Raw genomic sequence first — 17,311 nt, 5'->3', positions numbered from 1 at the left:
TGGAGTTGTGATGATTTATTTGGAGTTGTGATATGGGAATTGATGGAGTTGTTTTGCATTGCTCATATTTTTTGAACCAATAAGCATTGATAGAATTGTTTCTCATTGCTTTTAGTTTGTTTCTACGAATAAGTATTGAAGGAGTTGTTTTGCATTGCTCGCCGTTTGTATGTACGCATACGAATTGATTGCTTTTTTTCTTGCATTGCTCATAGGAGTTGTATGTACGAATGATAAAGTTGTGAGTGTTTATATAGAGCTATGATATGATAATTGATGGAGTTGTTTTGCATTGTTCATATGTTATGAACGAGTAAGTATTGATAGAGTTGTTTTGCATTGCATTTAGTTTGTTTCTAAGATTAAGGTAGATGGACTTGTTTCCTATTGCTCATAGATTATGTACGGATAAGCATTGATGAAGTAAACGCAGAGTATTGTTATTAACAAAAAAAAAATATCATTTACCCTCCCTGGTCGGTATCTTGGCGATCTTCATTAAAATTCGAAAAGTTGCTTAATTAACATTGCTATATGATTAATGCGGTATAACGGAAGAGCATAAGAAATTACATTATACACGGCCATCGATAATTTTAACGCATCTCAGGCATTTCGGGCAAAATAATTTTGATCCCTACTGTGAAATATAAAAACATTTTAAAATAAGATCAACCAATAAAAAAAAAAAAAAATTTCTGCTCCATTAATACCGTGCGTGCGAAATACAGATAAAATTGAAAATAACTTTCAACTGAGCAGTGCTTGCTCGTGCGCAAGAAATAAAATGGTTAAAAAAAAAGGTCTTTTTTATTCCTCTATAGTCGTATAAAAAGTAAAAACCGAGCTTCACACAGGTACCCTTATATTGGAAGAGGGGCCACCAAAATTGAAGAACCAGGTGGAAGGACAGCAGGCCTCCGAGCAGACGAAAAAGGGGGCATTTAAAGAAACAATCATCATCATCTCCATCCCTCTCAAGAGAGCTTTTTCTTCTTCGAGAAGTTCGTGCTCTCCGCTCCCCAATTTTTCTACATTGGCCCCCCTTTGATGATGGGTCCGTAATTACCTTTCTCGTTTGCCGCGCTCTCAAATCTTTCTGTTTTTTATTCTTTTGAAGTTTTTATTCTTTTCTTTCTTTTTCTTTTTTGTTTTGTTTCTGCGTCAGCCATATCTTTTCTCAAAGGTTTGGTTTCGTGAGGTTCTGGGCGAGGACTGGTTGCCACTTCCTCCTCCCCTGTAGCTATCTATCAAGTTTCGGCTGTGGGGGTCTCGAAATATTTATCGTTCGCTGAATCTCGGATCGGAGTTAGGACGGGGTTGGCAGTAAAAAGTATATTAAATATAGATATTACTCGTAATATTCCGATTTATCTAAGATAATTTTTTTCACTAAAATATCATTTACGTTTTTTTTTTTTTTTTTTGTTGGGTCAATTGTAAGGAGGAATGACTACGATGATATCCAACTTCACCTTATACACATACAGTTTGTGTTATGAGGATAATAAAAATTATTGCTATTTTGCAGGAGTTTTTTTTCTTCTTCAAGTTTTGTGTAACACGTTAGTTTCACACCCTTTCTGAACACAAATTATTATGTATAAATAAATCTGCAACGAATCCAACTTTTTAATGAGAATAATGCTTAACTATTTAACTATAACAATGGTTATAACTTTTTGCCTACAAATATTTCTCCTTATTTCTCAACCGCAAGTAAATTATTATGCACAAACAAATTTTCAACCATATTTACGGTTAAACAGCGCAATACTTAATTATTTACATACAATTTACTTTTCTTTTTTGCTTCAAATAAATTATTTTGAAATAACAAATTTGCAACTAATTTTTCTGTTTAGCTACAATTATTTCTTTTTCTTCCATTTGCTACAATTAAATTACGTACTAGCAAATTAACAGCAATATTTACTGTTTAACTGTACAACAACAAATTTTCCACAAGCAAAAATTTTTCTTGCAACCTGGTTCCAGAAAATTTATAAATTGTGAGGTTATATAAATAAGGTTATTTTGTTTATAAATCTTTGAACAAACAAATTTGTCTAGAATAGGAAAAAGTTGCACAGTTAGATAAAATGATTTTGGGTTTATACTAATTCATGGAAATTTATACATACAGACTATCCTCACTCAAAATATTCCAAAAGTTTTTGTTGGTCAAGTAAAATGATTTCAGATTTTTGTTTCTAAATTGATGCAGAGAAGAATACAATGGGTATAAAAAAAATTTGGGAAAATGAAAGAAAAACGGTAAATACCAGTTGAAATTCACTATGTATGGGAGTTTATACTCGTAAATTATAATCCAGAAAAAAATATGTGTGAAATAAATTCTAACGAAATTATTCAGTTACATAGAAGATATTATTAGCTAAAAACAGCTTCTTCAAATGTATAAAATAATTATTTATTAATTATCTTAATTTGTGAGGTGTGAAAAGAATTTTTTTGTTACAATACACCTTTTCCAATAATGAATAACAGAACACATTTTTAAATAATTTTTTTATTGAATTGCATTTTACAAATACAGTATTCGCGAAATACGTTACCTTAATATTTCCTTATAAAAACTTTATTTCTGTTGTTACACTGTGTAAATGTGTTACCCTTTTTCATAAGTGCTTTTGTTTCTGAGATTGGTAAAAATCTCTCTCTTTATTTAGAACAAAAAATGCAATTTTCAATTCTCATTAATACATTTTAAATTAAAAGCAGTACCCGTAAGTACACAAAAATGTTCAGTAATTAATTATTTAACCACAAATCGTGGATTAGGAAACGAAAAATAAACGTTTCCCCGGGAATGGCGCATAAATGATAGTATTTAAATGAATACTGACATTTCTACCTTACAAAATACCAAATAAGCATTGCACACCCCTCCTCAAACCAAGTAATCCCCACCTCACGTAGCGAGCCAGCAAGCCAAAGCAAACACAGCATTATCCGCTTTTGTGATCTAGTTTCGTCCCCCACAGTTTTCCCCCTTCGCAAATTTATCTCTTCCTCTGTATCCCACATGAAAAACAAACGCACATGTGTTTCGTCTTGACTCTTCCTGTGAAGGATAGATGGCGCTGGCGATGAAGAAATCACCGGCACTGCGTTTGCTACCCTGCGGCAAGGAGTCTTCCAAAATCAAAGACCAGATAAGTTGCCGACGTACCGCTGTATCAGACAGGTAGTGGATTAGGAGATTTTGCGAAGCGGGGAACGTATGTCGGGAACTAAGAATCACTTCTTTATAGAAAACAGAGTTAAATATCGAAATGTAAACAACACAGTTCTGAGTTTCTAGACATGAGAGATATATTTTGCGATGATTTCGATGGACTATGGAATAATTAGGAATTGAGAATTACGAAATACATTTTGTTTGATTCAGAGATATTTTGTTTAAGTTTGAGAAATGACTATGATGAAGATGATGAGGATTCTTTTAATTGGGATTTTTGTTTGTGTTTGCCAAGCAACAAGGCATGATGGTAAGTGATTTCACTTAATAGAAAACAAAATATAATTAAGCTTTAAATACAAAAAATATTTATTACCAACAGTTTTAGGATCTAAAAGCTGAAATGGTTCTACGAAATTAAAAACATTAATACCTTATTCCTTCATTTAAAAGGAACCCCTTCGAAAAGGTTTCAAGTAGTGTATTATATAGAAATGGATTAAATTATCTTTTTTGAACCTTTAGAGAAATTGGAAAATAGGTTTCCTCAAAATCCATTTTTAAAATTAAAACGCTTCAAGAAATTAGAGCTCAGTTTTGAGTAGATAATAGAAAATTATTAATGGTTAAATTGTTAAAAAAGTTATAAATTAGTTATCGGTTTTTGGAAATGATACATTGTTATATTCTATTTTACAAGTTAAGTAAATTTTACTTTTATTAACTAGCTCATACCATAATTATTCAGATTGAATAACATTGTGCATAAATAGGCATTAATTAAACAAAAGAAGTAAACTTACTAATATTTTTTGACAAATTAATAAGTTTGTATGTAAAGATTCCTATATAGTACCAAAAACAACGTTGTACATTGCTATTAAGTTGCATGTTTATAGATGTCCAAGCTTTTCAATCAATTTTCTCTTCACTTCGCTTACAATTTATTTTCATGATTTCTTAAACTTAATTAATTAAAATAAAATAAATGACTAATTAATAAATACTATTTGAGAAATTAACAATAAGTTCGGAATTAAAAATTCCTTCGTAGTTGGAAGTGCCAAATATAACATTGCTACATTGCGTGTTTACAGTTGTCCAAAACATTAATATGACAGAATTAAACATTGTTATTAGATGTCCAACAAATTATTTGTATAATTTTTTTTAACTAAATCAACTAAAGGAAAGCAAATGATTAATTAATAACTACTGTTTGAGAAATTGATATTCAGTATGGAAAGAAAAATTCCTTCATAGTTGAAAGTGCCAAATTTCAGCATTACCTTTCCAAAGCTTTTCACTTTACTTTGATAGCAAAATACCTTTACAGCTTCCAAAGCCAGAAATTTAAATTTTAATGATCAATAGCATATCATATAATTACCAAAACTAACTCCATTTAATAAATAAATATTCACACGTCAAATAATTTTGGGCCTCTCAGTGATAGTTAAAGAGCTATTTTTAAACACTTGTTTTTAACTTGTCAAACTTTCTCGTTGAAAGCATTGTAGAAAGACATGATTCAGAAATGTAAACAAATCTTTTTAGTACAGTAACTTTTTCAACGAACTGTTTGATATTTATAATCTTTGTTGTTATTTCGTTTGTTCATAAATTAATTTATTTAGTATTTCGATCTTCAGAAAAGTGAATGACATTTAATACATCATTGATTTTAGTCACATAAAATAATTTTAAAAATATATTTTATAAAATAAAAATTTTCAAAGAAATTTAAAAAAACAATATAGTAAAGACGATTGAATAAGTTAATGAGACAAGAACAGTTGACAACTTCAAAAAGGCATTTTATTGCCGGCAATTTTAAGCATTTTTAAAGCTTTTTTGGCTTTTGAAGATGTTCCTTTGATGTTCTGAATTTCATAATAATAAAAAGTGTGTGAACAAAGAGCTTTGATGTAGGAGTTCACTTTGTAAACAGCATACTTGCCCTGAGAAAAAATCAAAACTATCTGGATATGGTAAAAATTACAGTGTTTCGGGTGTAAACCGATAACATATGAACGAAAAAATTACCAAATTAATAGTTTAAATATCATATATTTTGGTTTTATTAATCAGAATTATTTATTTTTTATTTTTTTTAAAAAAAAAAAAAAAAAAAAAAAAAAAAAAAAACAGAAATGTCATTACCATACAGTATAGTAATTTTACCAGAATTTTTTCCTCTCCTTGTGGAATTGTTTACAAATTGTTATTCGTTTAAAATTTGTATTGTAAAGCGTTTTAGATTGATTTTTGCGATTCTAGAAAACTTGCGGGAGGGAGTGTTTTTTTAAAAATTATTTAAAAACTATACTTACTCCACAATAATATACTCATTGTTCAAATAATAAGATAAATTTCAAAAAGTACTTAGCTGTTTTAATCTTACTTCTATAGCTAAATTATAAGTTAAAATTTTTCGTTCCAATTATAACTGAATTAAAATATCAGATTGCTACCATGTAACTAAATAAAATAAAAGTAGGTGTATTTTACTTACTCGAAAATCGCCATACATTCATTAATCATAATTAAATGTGATTAATATTTTTATCAGTTTCCAGTAATAATTAACTTGAAATTAGCTGGATTCAAATCCGTATCTATTTTACCCTTAGTACTCACCATCGATGATAGATTTTAGTTTTCCGTAAAGTCAAATTAATATTTATGATCTATAATGCATAAACAGAAATAAAACACATAAACATATAAATTACCTTTTTCTTTTTTTACGATTTCTTTCAGTAAATAACCTGATAATTATTAATACCCATTGTACTTACATTTTTATTTTTATTATTCGCAATAGTATGACACGAGCCACGCATAGTTTGTTTACCTTTGGGGCAAGACAAGATTTAATTGCAGCTGGCGCCATTGCATTGCGAATCATTCGTAAAGGCCAGGGATAAAATAAGTGTTATTGAAATTACCTGGAGGGTTGGTGACCCCTTTTTCCAAATAAAAACATCCATTATAATTATCATAGAAGTATTTGACCGTATGATTGTTTTTATTGTGAAAATTTTTTTATTTATTACAATAAAGGACATTTTTTTCATTCTTTAAAAAATTTAAGAATGATTTTTTTAATAAAAATTCTCGTAACTAAGACGCAAAATATAATGAATTAAAATTGTTAATCATTGACCTACTGATCATGCATTATTATTTTTATTTAAAATATTTACATTACAATAAATTGTTTTATTAATATTACGTTTGCGTTCTTAAAGACGTTTAATCCATAATGTTAGTTTTATATTAATCATGGCACCATCCTTATTTTCTTCCTATTTTATGGAAAGTATTGTGAAACACTGTTTTGAGCTTAAGGACCGAAACGCTATGCAAAATCTCTCTATTATAAATAAGCCAATCAGTAAAATTTAAATAACGATAAGTCATTTAACGTCTCTGTTACGTTAATATTTGTATTATGTTATATATTCATGTTACATTTAATGTTTACATTATATTTGAAATCTACATTTTATTTAAAATTTACATGAAAGGTAATAGTTCTTTTAACAATGATGAGTAAATTTTTAAATGTTAAATAGTGCGAGCGTATACTGAAAACTACCTAAATAGACATCCTATTCTAATTTATTCAAACATGTTTTTGTTTATAAAATGTTAAAATTTAATGAACTTTTGGTTTTGGTTTTCATCAATCAATATTTCTTTTTAATTTATTTTCATTGTTTTTGCACATTTATTTTTAATATTTCTTTAAAATTTATTATTTTTAATGCAAAAATTAAAATTTGTGTTAAATAAGAATGATTTTATTTTAAATTTCCTACATTTCGTAATTTATTATTTTTTTTATTAAACTGCAATATATCTTAATATACTGATTTTTACTAATGATACGATTAATTCTACTTTCATCTAGGAAGTAAATACCGATCTTGTTGCAAAATCTTTTTCAAAGAAATAGTCCGTGTTTCAAATTGCCAAGCATTACTCAAAACAACAACGACATTAGCCTAAATTTTAAAATTTGAACTAAAAATCACTTAATCAAACGATTTTTTTTCTCACGAAAAGCTAACATTTTAATATGAAATTGTTTTTTAAATGAATTGTCTCAATTTATAATTTTCTGATTTTTCTTGTAATAAATATGTTTTTTAAAAGAAATTTTAATTTAACACTGAGGAAAAAGTATTGTCCAAACTACCAGAATATGATAAAATTTACCATGTTTCTGACCTTATAGGTAACACCAAATCGAAGTACTTTGGTAATGAATTTGGTAAAATTAACAAAAATATAATTTCATAATATGTAATAAAATTTGGTAATTTTATCATAATACCTAGAGCACGGCGTAAAAACTATTTATTCGAATAGATTTACTTTTCAGTTTTGTGTATTTGCTCCTAAATGTGTGGGAATAAGAGCTATAATTTTGAAAACCAGGATTTCCGGTAAATCGTTACGGAAAATTTTTTTTTCTTCAAATGAATGACTTTAACACCGAATGTCTTGGTTTTATTAACCAGATTTTTTTTTTTTAATTTTTTTTTTCAACCAGAAATGTCAGTATCTTAACGTGCAGTAATTTTACAAGAATTTTTTTTCTGAGAATTTTGGAAATATTTGTTTCATTAGTTCCAGAAGAATGAGAGTTTTAGAAGAGGTAGAGGACAAAATTTTTAGAAGAACCAGTGTTTAGAGTTCAGAAAGTTTAAAATTATTATAAAGGGTTAATAATAATGAAAGCAGTTTAAAAACTTTACGAATCTTGATAAATGTTTAAAAAAGCAAACTAAAATTGCTTCAATATTTCTCGATAAAAGAAAATTAAAGTTAGTTAAAAATGATTAAGATCATAGAAGCATTTAAGCTATGTTTTAGGCATTTAAAAGCTTTTTATTTTGTTTTTTTGGCAATTTGTTTTAATTACTTATAATTTAAGACTTCATTGATGCGGTTCCTTTAGATAGGATTGAACATTCGTTTCATTTGAATTAAATAAATAATTTTTAATATTTGTATTTTTAATCTTTTAATAAGGCAATAAGCAATGCAAATTAAGTTAAAATATTTTTCCATTTACTTTTGAAGAAAGTAAAATAATATTTGAACTGTTTTACAATTGTTCAACACTGATGAAACAAATTTTGAGCACTTTCATTTATTTTGTATTTATTTATTTAATTTTTAAATTAATTCTTTTTAACCAACCGTAATAGGTTATGTAAAGGTACGATAAGAAAAATTAATTAATGAAATAATGCTAAAAGGAAGAAGTGAAATGTTAAAATAGCTTTTGGTTCAAAAACATTCTTTAAATTTAGGAGTTAATGATCAGTGTAAAAAGACGAAAAAAGAGTGTTTCAATTTTTCAGACAGGTCCTTATTTACCAACCTATTAATAACGAAGGAAGCTTTTAAAATATTTTATCCAACATTCGAATATTTCACAGCTATTGACGCTTTATTTATAAACATAATGCTTTAGTAGCGAAATATTTCAGGCTTTATGTTCCCCTCTGTTGAAACCTAAATATAAATACGCTGACAAACACTTACTCATTAACCTACTCTTTTATCATCTTGTCAAGCAGTAATTGTTATGGATTTTAAACTGAGTTCGTTCGTTTATTTTATGGAAAAATAATCTTTTGCTGAGATTTTGTATTTTTGGCATGTTGTTTACGTACTGAAAACTAAGTCAATTTTCTTCATTATCTATTATTAAAATCTTTTCTTTCAGTATTTTGAATCAAATCCTTCGATATGGATTTTTAAATTTGTAGGAAAAATATACTCACAATATTTGAAGAATAAATGATTCAAAAATATTATATAAGAACATTATTAAATTAATTTATTTTTAACTAAATTTCTTTACAAACTCAAACATTTCCTCTTTTCCATTTTAGTTAGTCTATATCGTTTTATTTTTGAACAGGATAAGCAGACGACATTAATCCGGCAACTTAAAATAAATGTAGTCTTTAAAATTATCGTTTTGTTAGAATTTATAAAAGTAGTTTGAACTCTCTATAGAGATAAAATCTTGATGGCCAATTCGTCGATGACCGTTTTGCGTGTTATGGTGAATTCTGAACCATAATGCCTCCTTTTAAGCTAAGACCGTTTCCGGAGGAAACTCCATCCAGAATCATGATTTCAGATCTAGTGATGGACAAATCGGCAGATGTTTTGTGTGTGCCGGTATTGAAGTTGAGCACTTGGAAGTTCACCTGTTCGTCAGTGGATTACATACTCTGGCAGCGCAGGTGATGAACGTGGTGAAATTGCTATTCTGTAATGATGTTTTCAAACTTTCGCTCTATTATCTCAGATCCGCTTCTTTGATAAAGAAATTATCTTTTTATGTTTTGAGTTTTATAGTCTTATCGTCTTTATTTGGCATAGACATTTAAAGAAATATATCCTGAAATCATGACTTCTTTATTTTTTATGTTACTTGAAAGCGTTTTCCGAAAAGATTATTTAATAAAATGTAATTGTAAGATAAGATTCAAAAATTTATTTTAAAAACGAAGTTTCTTTATAAGGAGATTTTTTATTTTATTTTCTTATGTTCTAAGTTCTATCATTTGTAATTGGCACGACATTTTTAAAATCTTAAAATCGTGACTTATTTGCTTTTCAGGTTACGTGAAAATTTCTGTTCGTAATAATAATAATGCTGATAATTAAATAAAAATAATCATTAAAAATGTTACTGCAATACCGTTTTTCAAACCTGTTTAAAAATGAAATTCCGTTTTCTTGATAAAAAAAAATTTCTTTTTATGTTTCAAGTTTTAGTTTTATTGTTTGAGTTTGATATTTTAAAGAGGTCTTTTTAAAATCAGGATTTATTAGTTAATTTTTTCTGCTAAATGGCAAGTGAGTTTTTTTTAAAAGAAAATTAAACAAATGAAGGTTGGAGATCCGTTTACTTTCTTTTCTTATGTTCTAAGTTCATAATTTAAATAATTTTTTTTGCTAGTAATACGCTTTCTTTGTAACTGCTGTGAGTTTGCATTATTACTTTTGAGTGTTAGGTCAAGTTTAGCCGAACTTTGGCACCCTCAATGTTTATTCTGAAAATAGTGCAAGGCATCAATATGAAAAAAAGCCACAATTAGGACAAAGTGAAAAAGTTTGTGGATCAATTTTTTAATATTTCAAATCTTATTCCAAAGCTGCATTATATGGGGTCCTAAAAAATGGCAAAAAATGGGGGTAGAGCATTGATTTTGATTATATTCATATAGGGAGAAAATTGTCACCAAATTTATGATTTTTAAAAAAGTTTAATAATTTTTAAAATATTTTAGCTATTTGTCCGTTCTAAAGTCCAGATAATTCCTAAAGATGGCATACAATTTACAACTATAGCTTTCCTTGAAGTGCAAGGCACTTAAACTGTGGCTTTTCTAGAAAAAGAGCTTTGAAGATAATGTTAATTCGACCGTTTTTCAGTTCAAGTTGAATTATTTCGTGTAATCAAGTCTATAAGAAGCTAGAATTAACACTATTAACGTTGCTACGAATACGAATGACAATATATTTAAACGCGCTCCAAAATGTTCATCCTTGTATATCTGGCTTAGAAAATATTTTATAATCCCAATTTTACATCCAATCCATATTTTAACCTTCGTAATAAACTAACAATTATTTTTAACTCGTTTTTAGATGGTTCCTACAGCTGTAATAATCAGTAAAACATATTTTAAGAAACATCGACAGTCATGATTATTGAATCTCATAGTTGTCATGAAAAGAAAAAAAAAAGAGCAAATAGTTACATTACACGTTTTAAAAGAAGGTCGTGCGTTTTTTCTTGTTTACTGAAGACAGTAGTGATTACTTCGGCCTTTTTGATTGTGCTTCAATCATAGTTCCTCCCTTAGTTGAGGCGATAAAAGTGTTTGCCAACTTAATCTCTCTCTCTCACATATTACGCTTCCTCTAATGTATTTGCAGTTTATTTTATTTTTGGTTTTATTGACATTCCTCGGTTATGTTATTCATATTCGTTTTTATGGGATTATAATCGGTTGTCATTCTGAATAGGAATCGGGTTGGATTTTTCGAATGTTTATGTTATAAGTTTTTCTGAAAATGCCTTAGAGTTTTCACAATTTAATAATAACACATTTTTGCGTTATTGTTTATAAAAATGTTTATGTTAAATTTTATGTTCTTTTTTTCAGCAGAAATCTTCAGTAATTTATATAAAATTCTTTTGTTGGTGTTCAGATTCCGGTAATTGAAAATTTATTAAAGAGATTTTATATATATATATATATATATATATATATATATATATATATATATATATATATATATATATATATATATATATATATATATATATATATATATATATATATATATATATATATATATATATATATATATATATATATATATATATATATATATATATATATATATATATATATATATACAGGGTGTTCCAAAATTCTCTTTACAACTTCAAAAATTCATAACTTCGAAAATAAACAAGATATTTAAATTCTGTGTTTTGCATGTATTACTGTAACTAATAAAGTTTTGTTTAGTACACTTCAACATGCGCACCATTGGTGGCCCTAAGCACTTCCAGTCTGTAATCAATTTCAAGCCAGGTGATGTAAGGATAATTTTGGAACACCCTGTATATATAATGCGTGTATGCGTCTGCTTCCAATTTAAAATCATTATTTTACTAATAAAAGAATATAATATAAAAAAATTACATTTTATTTATTTTTAATTAGTATAAATCATTGAATTCATAATAAAGAAAATAATGAACAAATAAAATTCATAAATAAAGAAAAAAAAAAGCATAATTACTAATTACATTGTCATCTTTGCATTAAAATGAAAATTGTAGAGATATTAGTTCTTAGTCATTTTCTTAGAAACATTTATTTTATTTGTAATTAAGAAATAAAACTTGTTTACGGAAATAAATCAGATACAATATAAATATTGTACTTGATTTTCTCTATGTTTGGATTGTGTTCAGAGATTTTTGGTATTTTTTATAAAAAAAAAATAATAAAAAAAAACTCATTTGTCATGGAAAAAGGAAACTATTCTACTTCTACAAAAGTATACCAAATATATCTTACATTTATTTACTTCTCTTCAGAAGTGTCTTGAAAAAAAATTGACTTTTCTCAAAAAGGACTGTTGTATATCAAGTTTATTCCATCAAAATCAATCAATATGTTCCAAAGCTGAAGGGTATATTTTTCTATAATAATGTCCTTCTGTTACTCAGTATCATAGATCAGGAAAAGAAAAAAAATTCTTCGAATATTCTTCTCTTTTTATCTCTGTAATTGAAACACTGAAGTTCTTTATATCGGAAACGTAAATTTTCTACCAAACCCGATGTTATTTACTTCTTAGGAACTTACATTTCTTCTGCTTCTCGTTCGAAAAGAATGCTTTCTTTGTAAGAAAAGAAACAATCAATAAAACTTCCAAACTTTCTGGAACATTTTCCTTCTTCTTCGAACAAAAAAGTAATTTTTTTTTCTCCTACGCACTCAGTGTACTTGTAGTGAATTATAGCCTATGGTCGAAAAAATAGCTATGTTCAAAATAATATAAGAATAAAAACTGTCCCTGAGCTCTCAGAATTTGGAACGAACATTGACAAATTCCCTACTTTAGAGAAAAATCTTACAGTTGTTGCCACTCCGAACATACGCAATTCTTTATTTTAAATAAAAAAAGAAATCGTCTGCGAAAATTGCGTTTTGGAAACTAACGTATAACTGAGAAAAGTTCGGTTTCCAAAAATCTTTTCGTTTCTTGGAACATAAACAGGATCAGCTGTTCTGAATCTGATTTAACTCTCTTCTCTTGGTGTACCTTTGATTCAGGAGACCGCCGGGGAGAAGTTCCAAAAAAGAAATATCGTCAGTTGTTCGACGTCTGACGTCATTTGTTCCAAGTTCGTGTTCAGATCGATTGAATTACGTATACAAGGTGTTGTTTCTTCGTTGTAAAACCGGGTAAATGTGTGTCGAAATTGACAGCGCGTTAAATTTTTCTAGAGTAGTTGACACTTCGCGTTATTAACGTTGTGAGCACATTACTTGTTCCGCTGACAGGTTGGGTAGACTTACAGGTGATAGAGTTTTCTAAAACTTTGGAAAATCACTCTTAGAGCTTTTCATTTTGAGAAAAGAGAATTTTTCTTCCTAGTCTTCTTAACAGATTTTTTTCTTAAAAAAAGATTTGTTTATATTCTCAAAATATTTGTTTATTAAATATGTCACTTTTTGAATTTCGTAATTAGTAAGTTTTCCGTGAGTCAACATAACTTAGAATAAAGAGCTTGTTCGGATCCAGATGTGTGTATATATGCGGTTTATTATTAACTTGAACTGCATGAAAAATTTTAAAATTTTTAATTTATTATTACAAACGCTTATTTATCAATAAATAAATGTTATGAATCAATATTTTGGCACTGATTTGAATCACATAATTAGAATCGAAATTCAATTTACTTATTTATTTTATAGATTCAAATTAAGTCCAGCATTACTTAAAACATAGCGATAGAGCAGATACAGATGTGTGAGTGAGGTAGATTGGTTCGAACAATTTTTGATGTCGATTCAGATTTTTTGATTGGTATCAAAATGTAACTTACTTGTTGTTTGATTAGATTGACTTCATTAGATTGATTTGATTATATTGAACTGTTACGTGTTGCTTAAATTCGAATTGAATACGAAATCAGTTATTGCAATTACTAATTCAAAACACATACTCTGATTTTGAATAACCATTTTTATACTGAATCCAATTGTATTTTGTCTTTCATATTTACTATAAATCATTTAGTTAGAATTTTTTTCTTAAGATTTTATTTTAAATTCGAGTTGAGTCATTTATCTGAGATAATTTGTGAATAAAATAGAGATAATTTTTATTTTCGATGACAAATTAAATTCTTCAAGCCTGTAATGCCATGAATGGTTTGAAAACGCTAAAAAAATTGAAAAAGGAATTTCTGTAATGTTTAAAAAATACCAGATTTATAATTAAAAAAAAGAACTTTTAATCGCTTCAAAGCTAACTTTCGAATTTTTAAATCTCCTTCTGAATTGTGGGTGATAAACTGATGCGGAAGAACGGAGCGAATTAAAAAGAGGGGAAACTGGTTTCATAAATACATAATGACCGAATAAATATCGTTTGCTGCTGTATATTAGAAATCATTATGAGTTTTCTGGTCATCTGCACTTAGGCCTCATCTGCAATGTTAATGTTGAGAAAATGATGGCTTATTATGATAATCGAGTAGTTCGAAAAGGAAAGGGAAGGTTAAAAAGCATTTTGTTCCTTCTTTCAAATACCAGCCCTCTCTGAATTATCTGAACTGAAGATAAAGCTCTAATTAACGTTTAAAAAAGTTTTATGAATATATTAGGTTCAGTTTAAGCTATATTATACGAACGTGCTCCTTATTTTACTTAGATCGTTTTCAGGGAATAAGTGTGTATGTGTTTTTGACTTAACCTTAATAACGTAAAAAAATAAAAATAAATAAATTGTTTCTTAGATTTGAATTTTTGATATTGACGTGGGAATCATAATTTAGGTTTTTAGTGAATAAAATGGCTATTTTATAACTTCAATTTAGTAACATGAAAAAAAATTGTAACATTAATTAATTAATTAATTATATGTATATGTATATATAAATATATATATATATATATATATATATATATATATATATATATATATATATATATATATATATATATATATATATATATATATATATATATATATATATATATATATATATATATATATATATATACAACAAAATAAATAAATAAATACAGAAAACATGAAGAAAATTAAGAAAAACAATAAGTTTCATTTATTGCGCATAAGCTGCAAATAAACAGAACTCATTAGATAAGTTCAAAATGAAGAGGAAAAAAAGATAAATTTTTTTTAAAAATCCGGAAAATAAAAGATATAATCTTTTCATCAGCCCACACGATATATCCGCAAAAAAGAGTGCTTACTGATATCGTATCAATATAGCCAAAGCAAAATATATTAAAACAATAGTGCGAAGAGCACTCAAAAATTCTTTTTTACAAAAATTACAACAAATAAAATCGAAATCAAAAGCGCTAGGCTGATGATCAAATACTGGTGGCTTTTTCAGTTAGCCTACATTATTGCAATATGACGTTGACGGTGGATCTAGTCTGAGACCTATGCATTTCGGTAGTTATGTGTCTCTCCCAATTGGTATTTTTTAATTGTTGTTAATTAAGAAATTATAGTATTCTTGCAAATTTATTCAAGCAGTCGAGTTTGGTGGCATATTATCCTACAATTCCTGAATTATCTCAATTAGTTTTATTTTTAAGATAATTTTGTTTACCATACTTAATAATAATAAAAAGAATAATAATTGAAAAAGATTGTTTTCAGTACCGTTTTTTATTAGTAGCTCACATATATTTCCTTTTAGGCTGTATATTTTTTTACGTATGGAAAAAAAAAAAAAGAATTAAAGAAGTTTATGCACTTCCCAGTCAAATCCTTCTCACAATCGGATTTCGTTGAGCTTGGGAATTCATAACAAGTGGCAAATTCTTTTCGCAAAAGCATTCTTATCGCAAAAGCCATTTTCAATTTCGAACTTCACCGAATAGGATTCTATTTTCTCTTTCGCTTCATTCGAATAGAATATATTTTTAGAATGCAGTGGCAACGCTCTGAATCGGATTTTTCATCCAAATTTTGATCGATGCGGTATGCAAGGTGTTGAAAAAGAAAACTTATCCCCAGTTCCTGTTCCTTTTTCCTCTTTTTTATTATTTTTTTGTTATGAAAGTTAGCTGAAAGTTTAAAGGAGTGTGAAGGTGTTTGGCCACACTTTTCGTTCGATTTCTTTCCCGAAGCACGTTTAGGGATTTTAAAGTAGGGATTCCAAAGAATTTACCCCTTTCTAAATCCGGATTTTCAGTGCGTAGGGAAGGGGAACTAAAGTCAAAAATAAGTAATAGTGCGCGGAATGCCGATTCGTTGCGTGTGTTTTCACTTAATTCTCAAACAATGTTTCTTTTATTTATCTATTTTCCTAATTTCAGATTGTTCTGTTCTTGAATATATAAAGAGCGAGAGAAATTAATAAATTAAATTCATTTTTACTTTTCTCATTTTGGAAAAGAAAATCGTTGAATTTTTTTTATTATTATTTTTATTGAGCAATAAATATTGCTACTTCTAATTAAATTACAATTTGACAATATCCGTTTCAAATCAAAACTATACTCTAGAAAAATATTGCTTGATAAAAGCCTTATGTAGTTTGTACGAGCAGATCATAGTTCTTATTAGAGATGATATAGTTTATACGAGCAAAATATAGAGTGGAATATAGTTTATATGAGTAGAAGATTAAGTAGAATTTATTCTGTAACGAAGAGAATATAGAGTAGAATACAGTACTTATGAGTTGAATATAATTTGTACGAACAGTATATTGAGTAGAATATAGTTCATTAGAATATATTTTGTACAAACAGAAAATAGAGTCTAATAGAGTTTATATGAGTAGAATACAGTTTGTACGAACAGAATAGAGAGTAGAAGTAAATATTTGTAGAGTATAGAGAATGAAGTTCCTACGAGCAGAATAGAAAATAGAACATAGTTCATATGAGTAGAATATGGAGTGGATTATATATTTTCTACGAACAGAACATAGAATAGAATATAGTTCATATGAGTAGAATATAGGGCGGAAAATATTTTGTACGAACAGAATATAGAGTAGAATGTAGTATATGAGTAAATCACATGTGTGTAAAATCTACATCGTACACGAGATATTTATGTTAAATATTGAATATTGCTCGATGTCTGCGAAATTATTTGCTCAATTGCAACTATTCACTTGGTTAATGTATGAATTACCGATGTAAAATGCATTTAAATGTTTACGATTTTGAAGAAAATTGATTAATTTAGTACACATATTAAATTCGATACTTCAATGAATATTACAAAAATAATTCTCAGCACCTTCCAAAA

At 27.6% G+C, this 17,311-nt stretch overlaps 1 protein-coding gene and 1 long non-coding RNA gene across 5 annotated transcripts in view; one reads left to right on the top strand and one right to left on the bottom strand.

Moving 5' to 3' along the window:
• LOC147807748 (uncharacterized) overlaps positions 1-17,311 on the bottom strand; it is a 371,001-nt gene that overhangs the window by 240,977 nt on the left and 112,713 nt on the right. The window lies entirely within an intron of this gene.
• LOC107445619 (netrin receptor UNC5C) overlaps positions 1-17,311 on the top strand; it is a 169,067-nt gene that overhangs the window by 84,638 nt on the left and 67,118 nt on the right. For 2 of the 4 annotated variants that reach the window (XM_071178869.2, XM_071178868.2), the window contains exon 1: positions 1,156-3,515. The exons of the other annotated variants lie outside the window; for them this stretch is intronic. In XM_071178869.2, coding sequence (XP_071034970.2) covers positions 3,440-3,515 — 76 coding nt within the window. In that variant the 5' untranslated portion in view covers positions 1,156-3,439. Of the gene's footprint in view, positions 1-1,155; positions 3,516-17,311 lie in introns of those variants that run through there. 4 annotated transcript variants of the gene reach the window in all.

The sequence above is a fragment of the Parasteatoda tepidariorum genome, chromosome 6 (genome assembly GCF_982258835.1).
Source record: "Parasteatoda tepidariorum strain Cologne lab strain chromosome 6, Ptep-v5.0, whole genome shotgun sequence".
NCBI lineage: Eukaryota > Metazoa > Arthropoda > Arachnida > Araneae > Theridiidae > Parasteatoda > Parasteatoda tepidariorum.
This window is presented reverse-complemented; position numbering and strand designations above follow the sequence as displayed.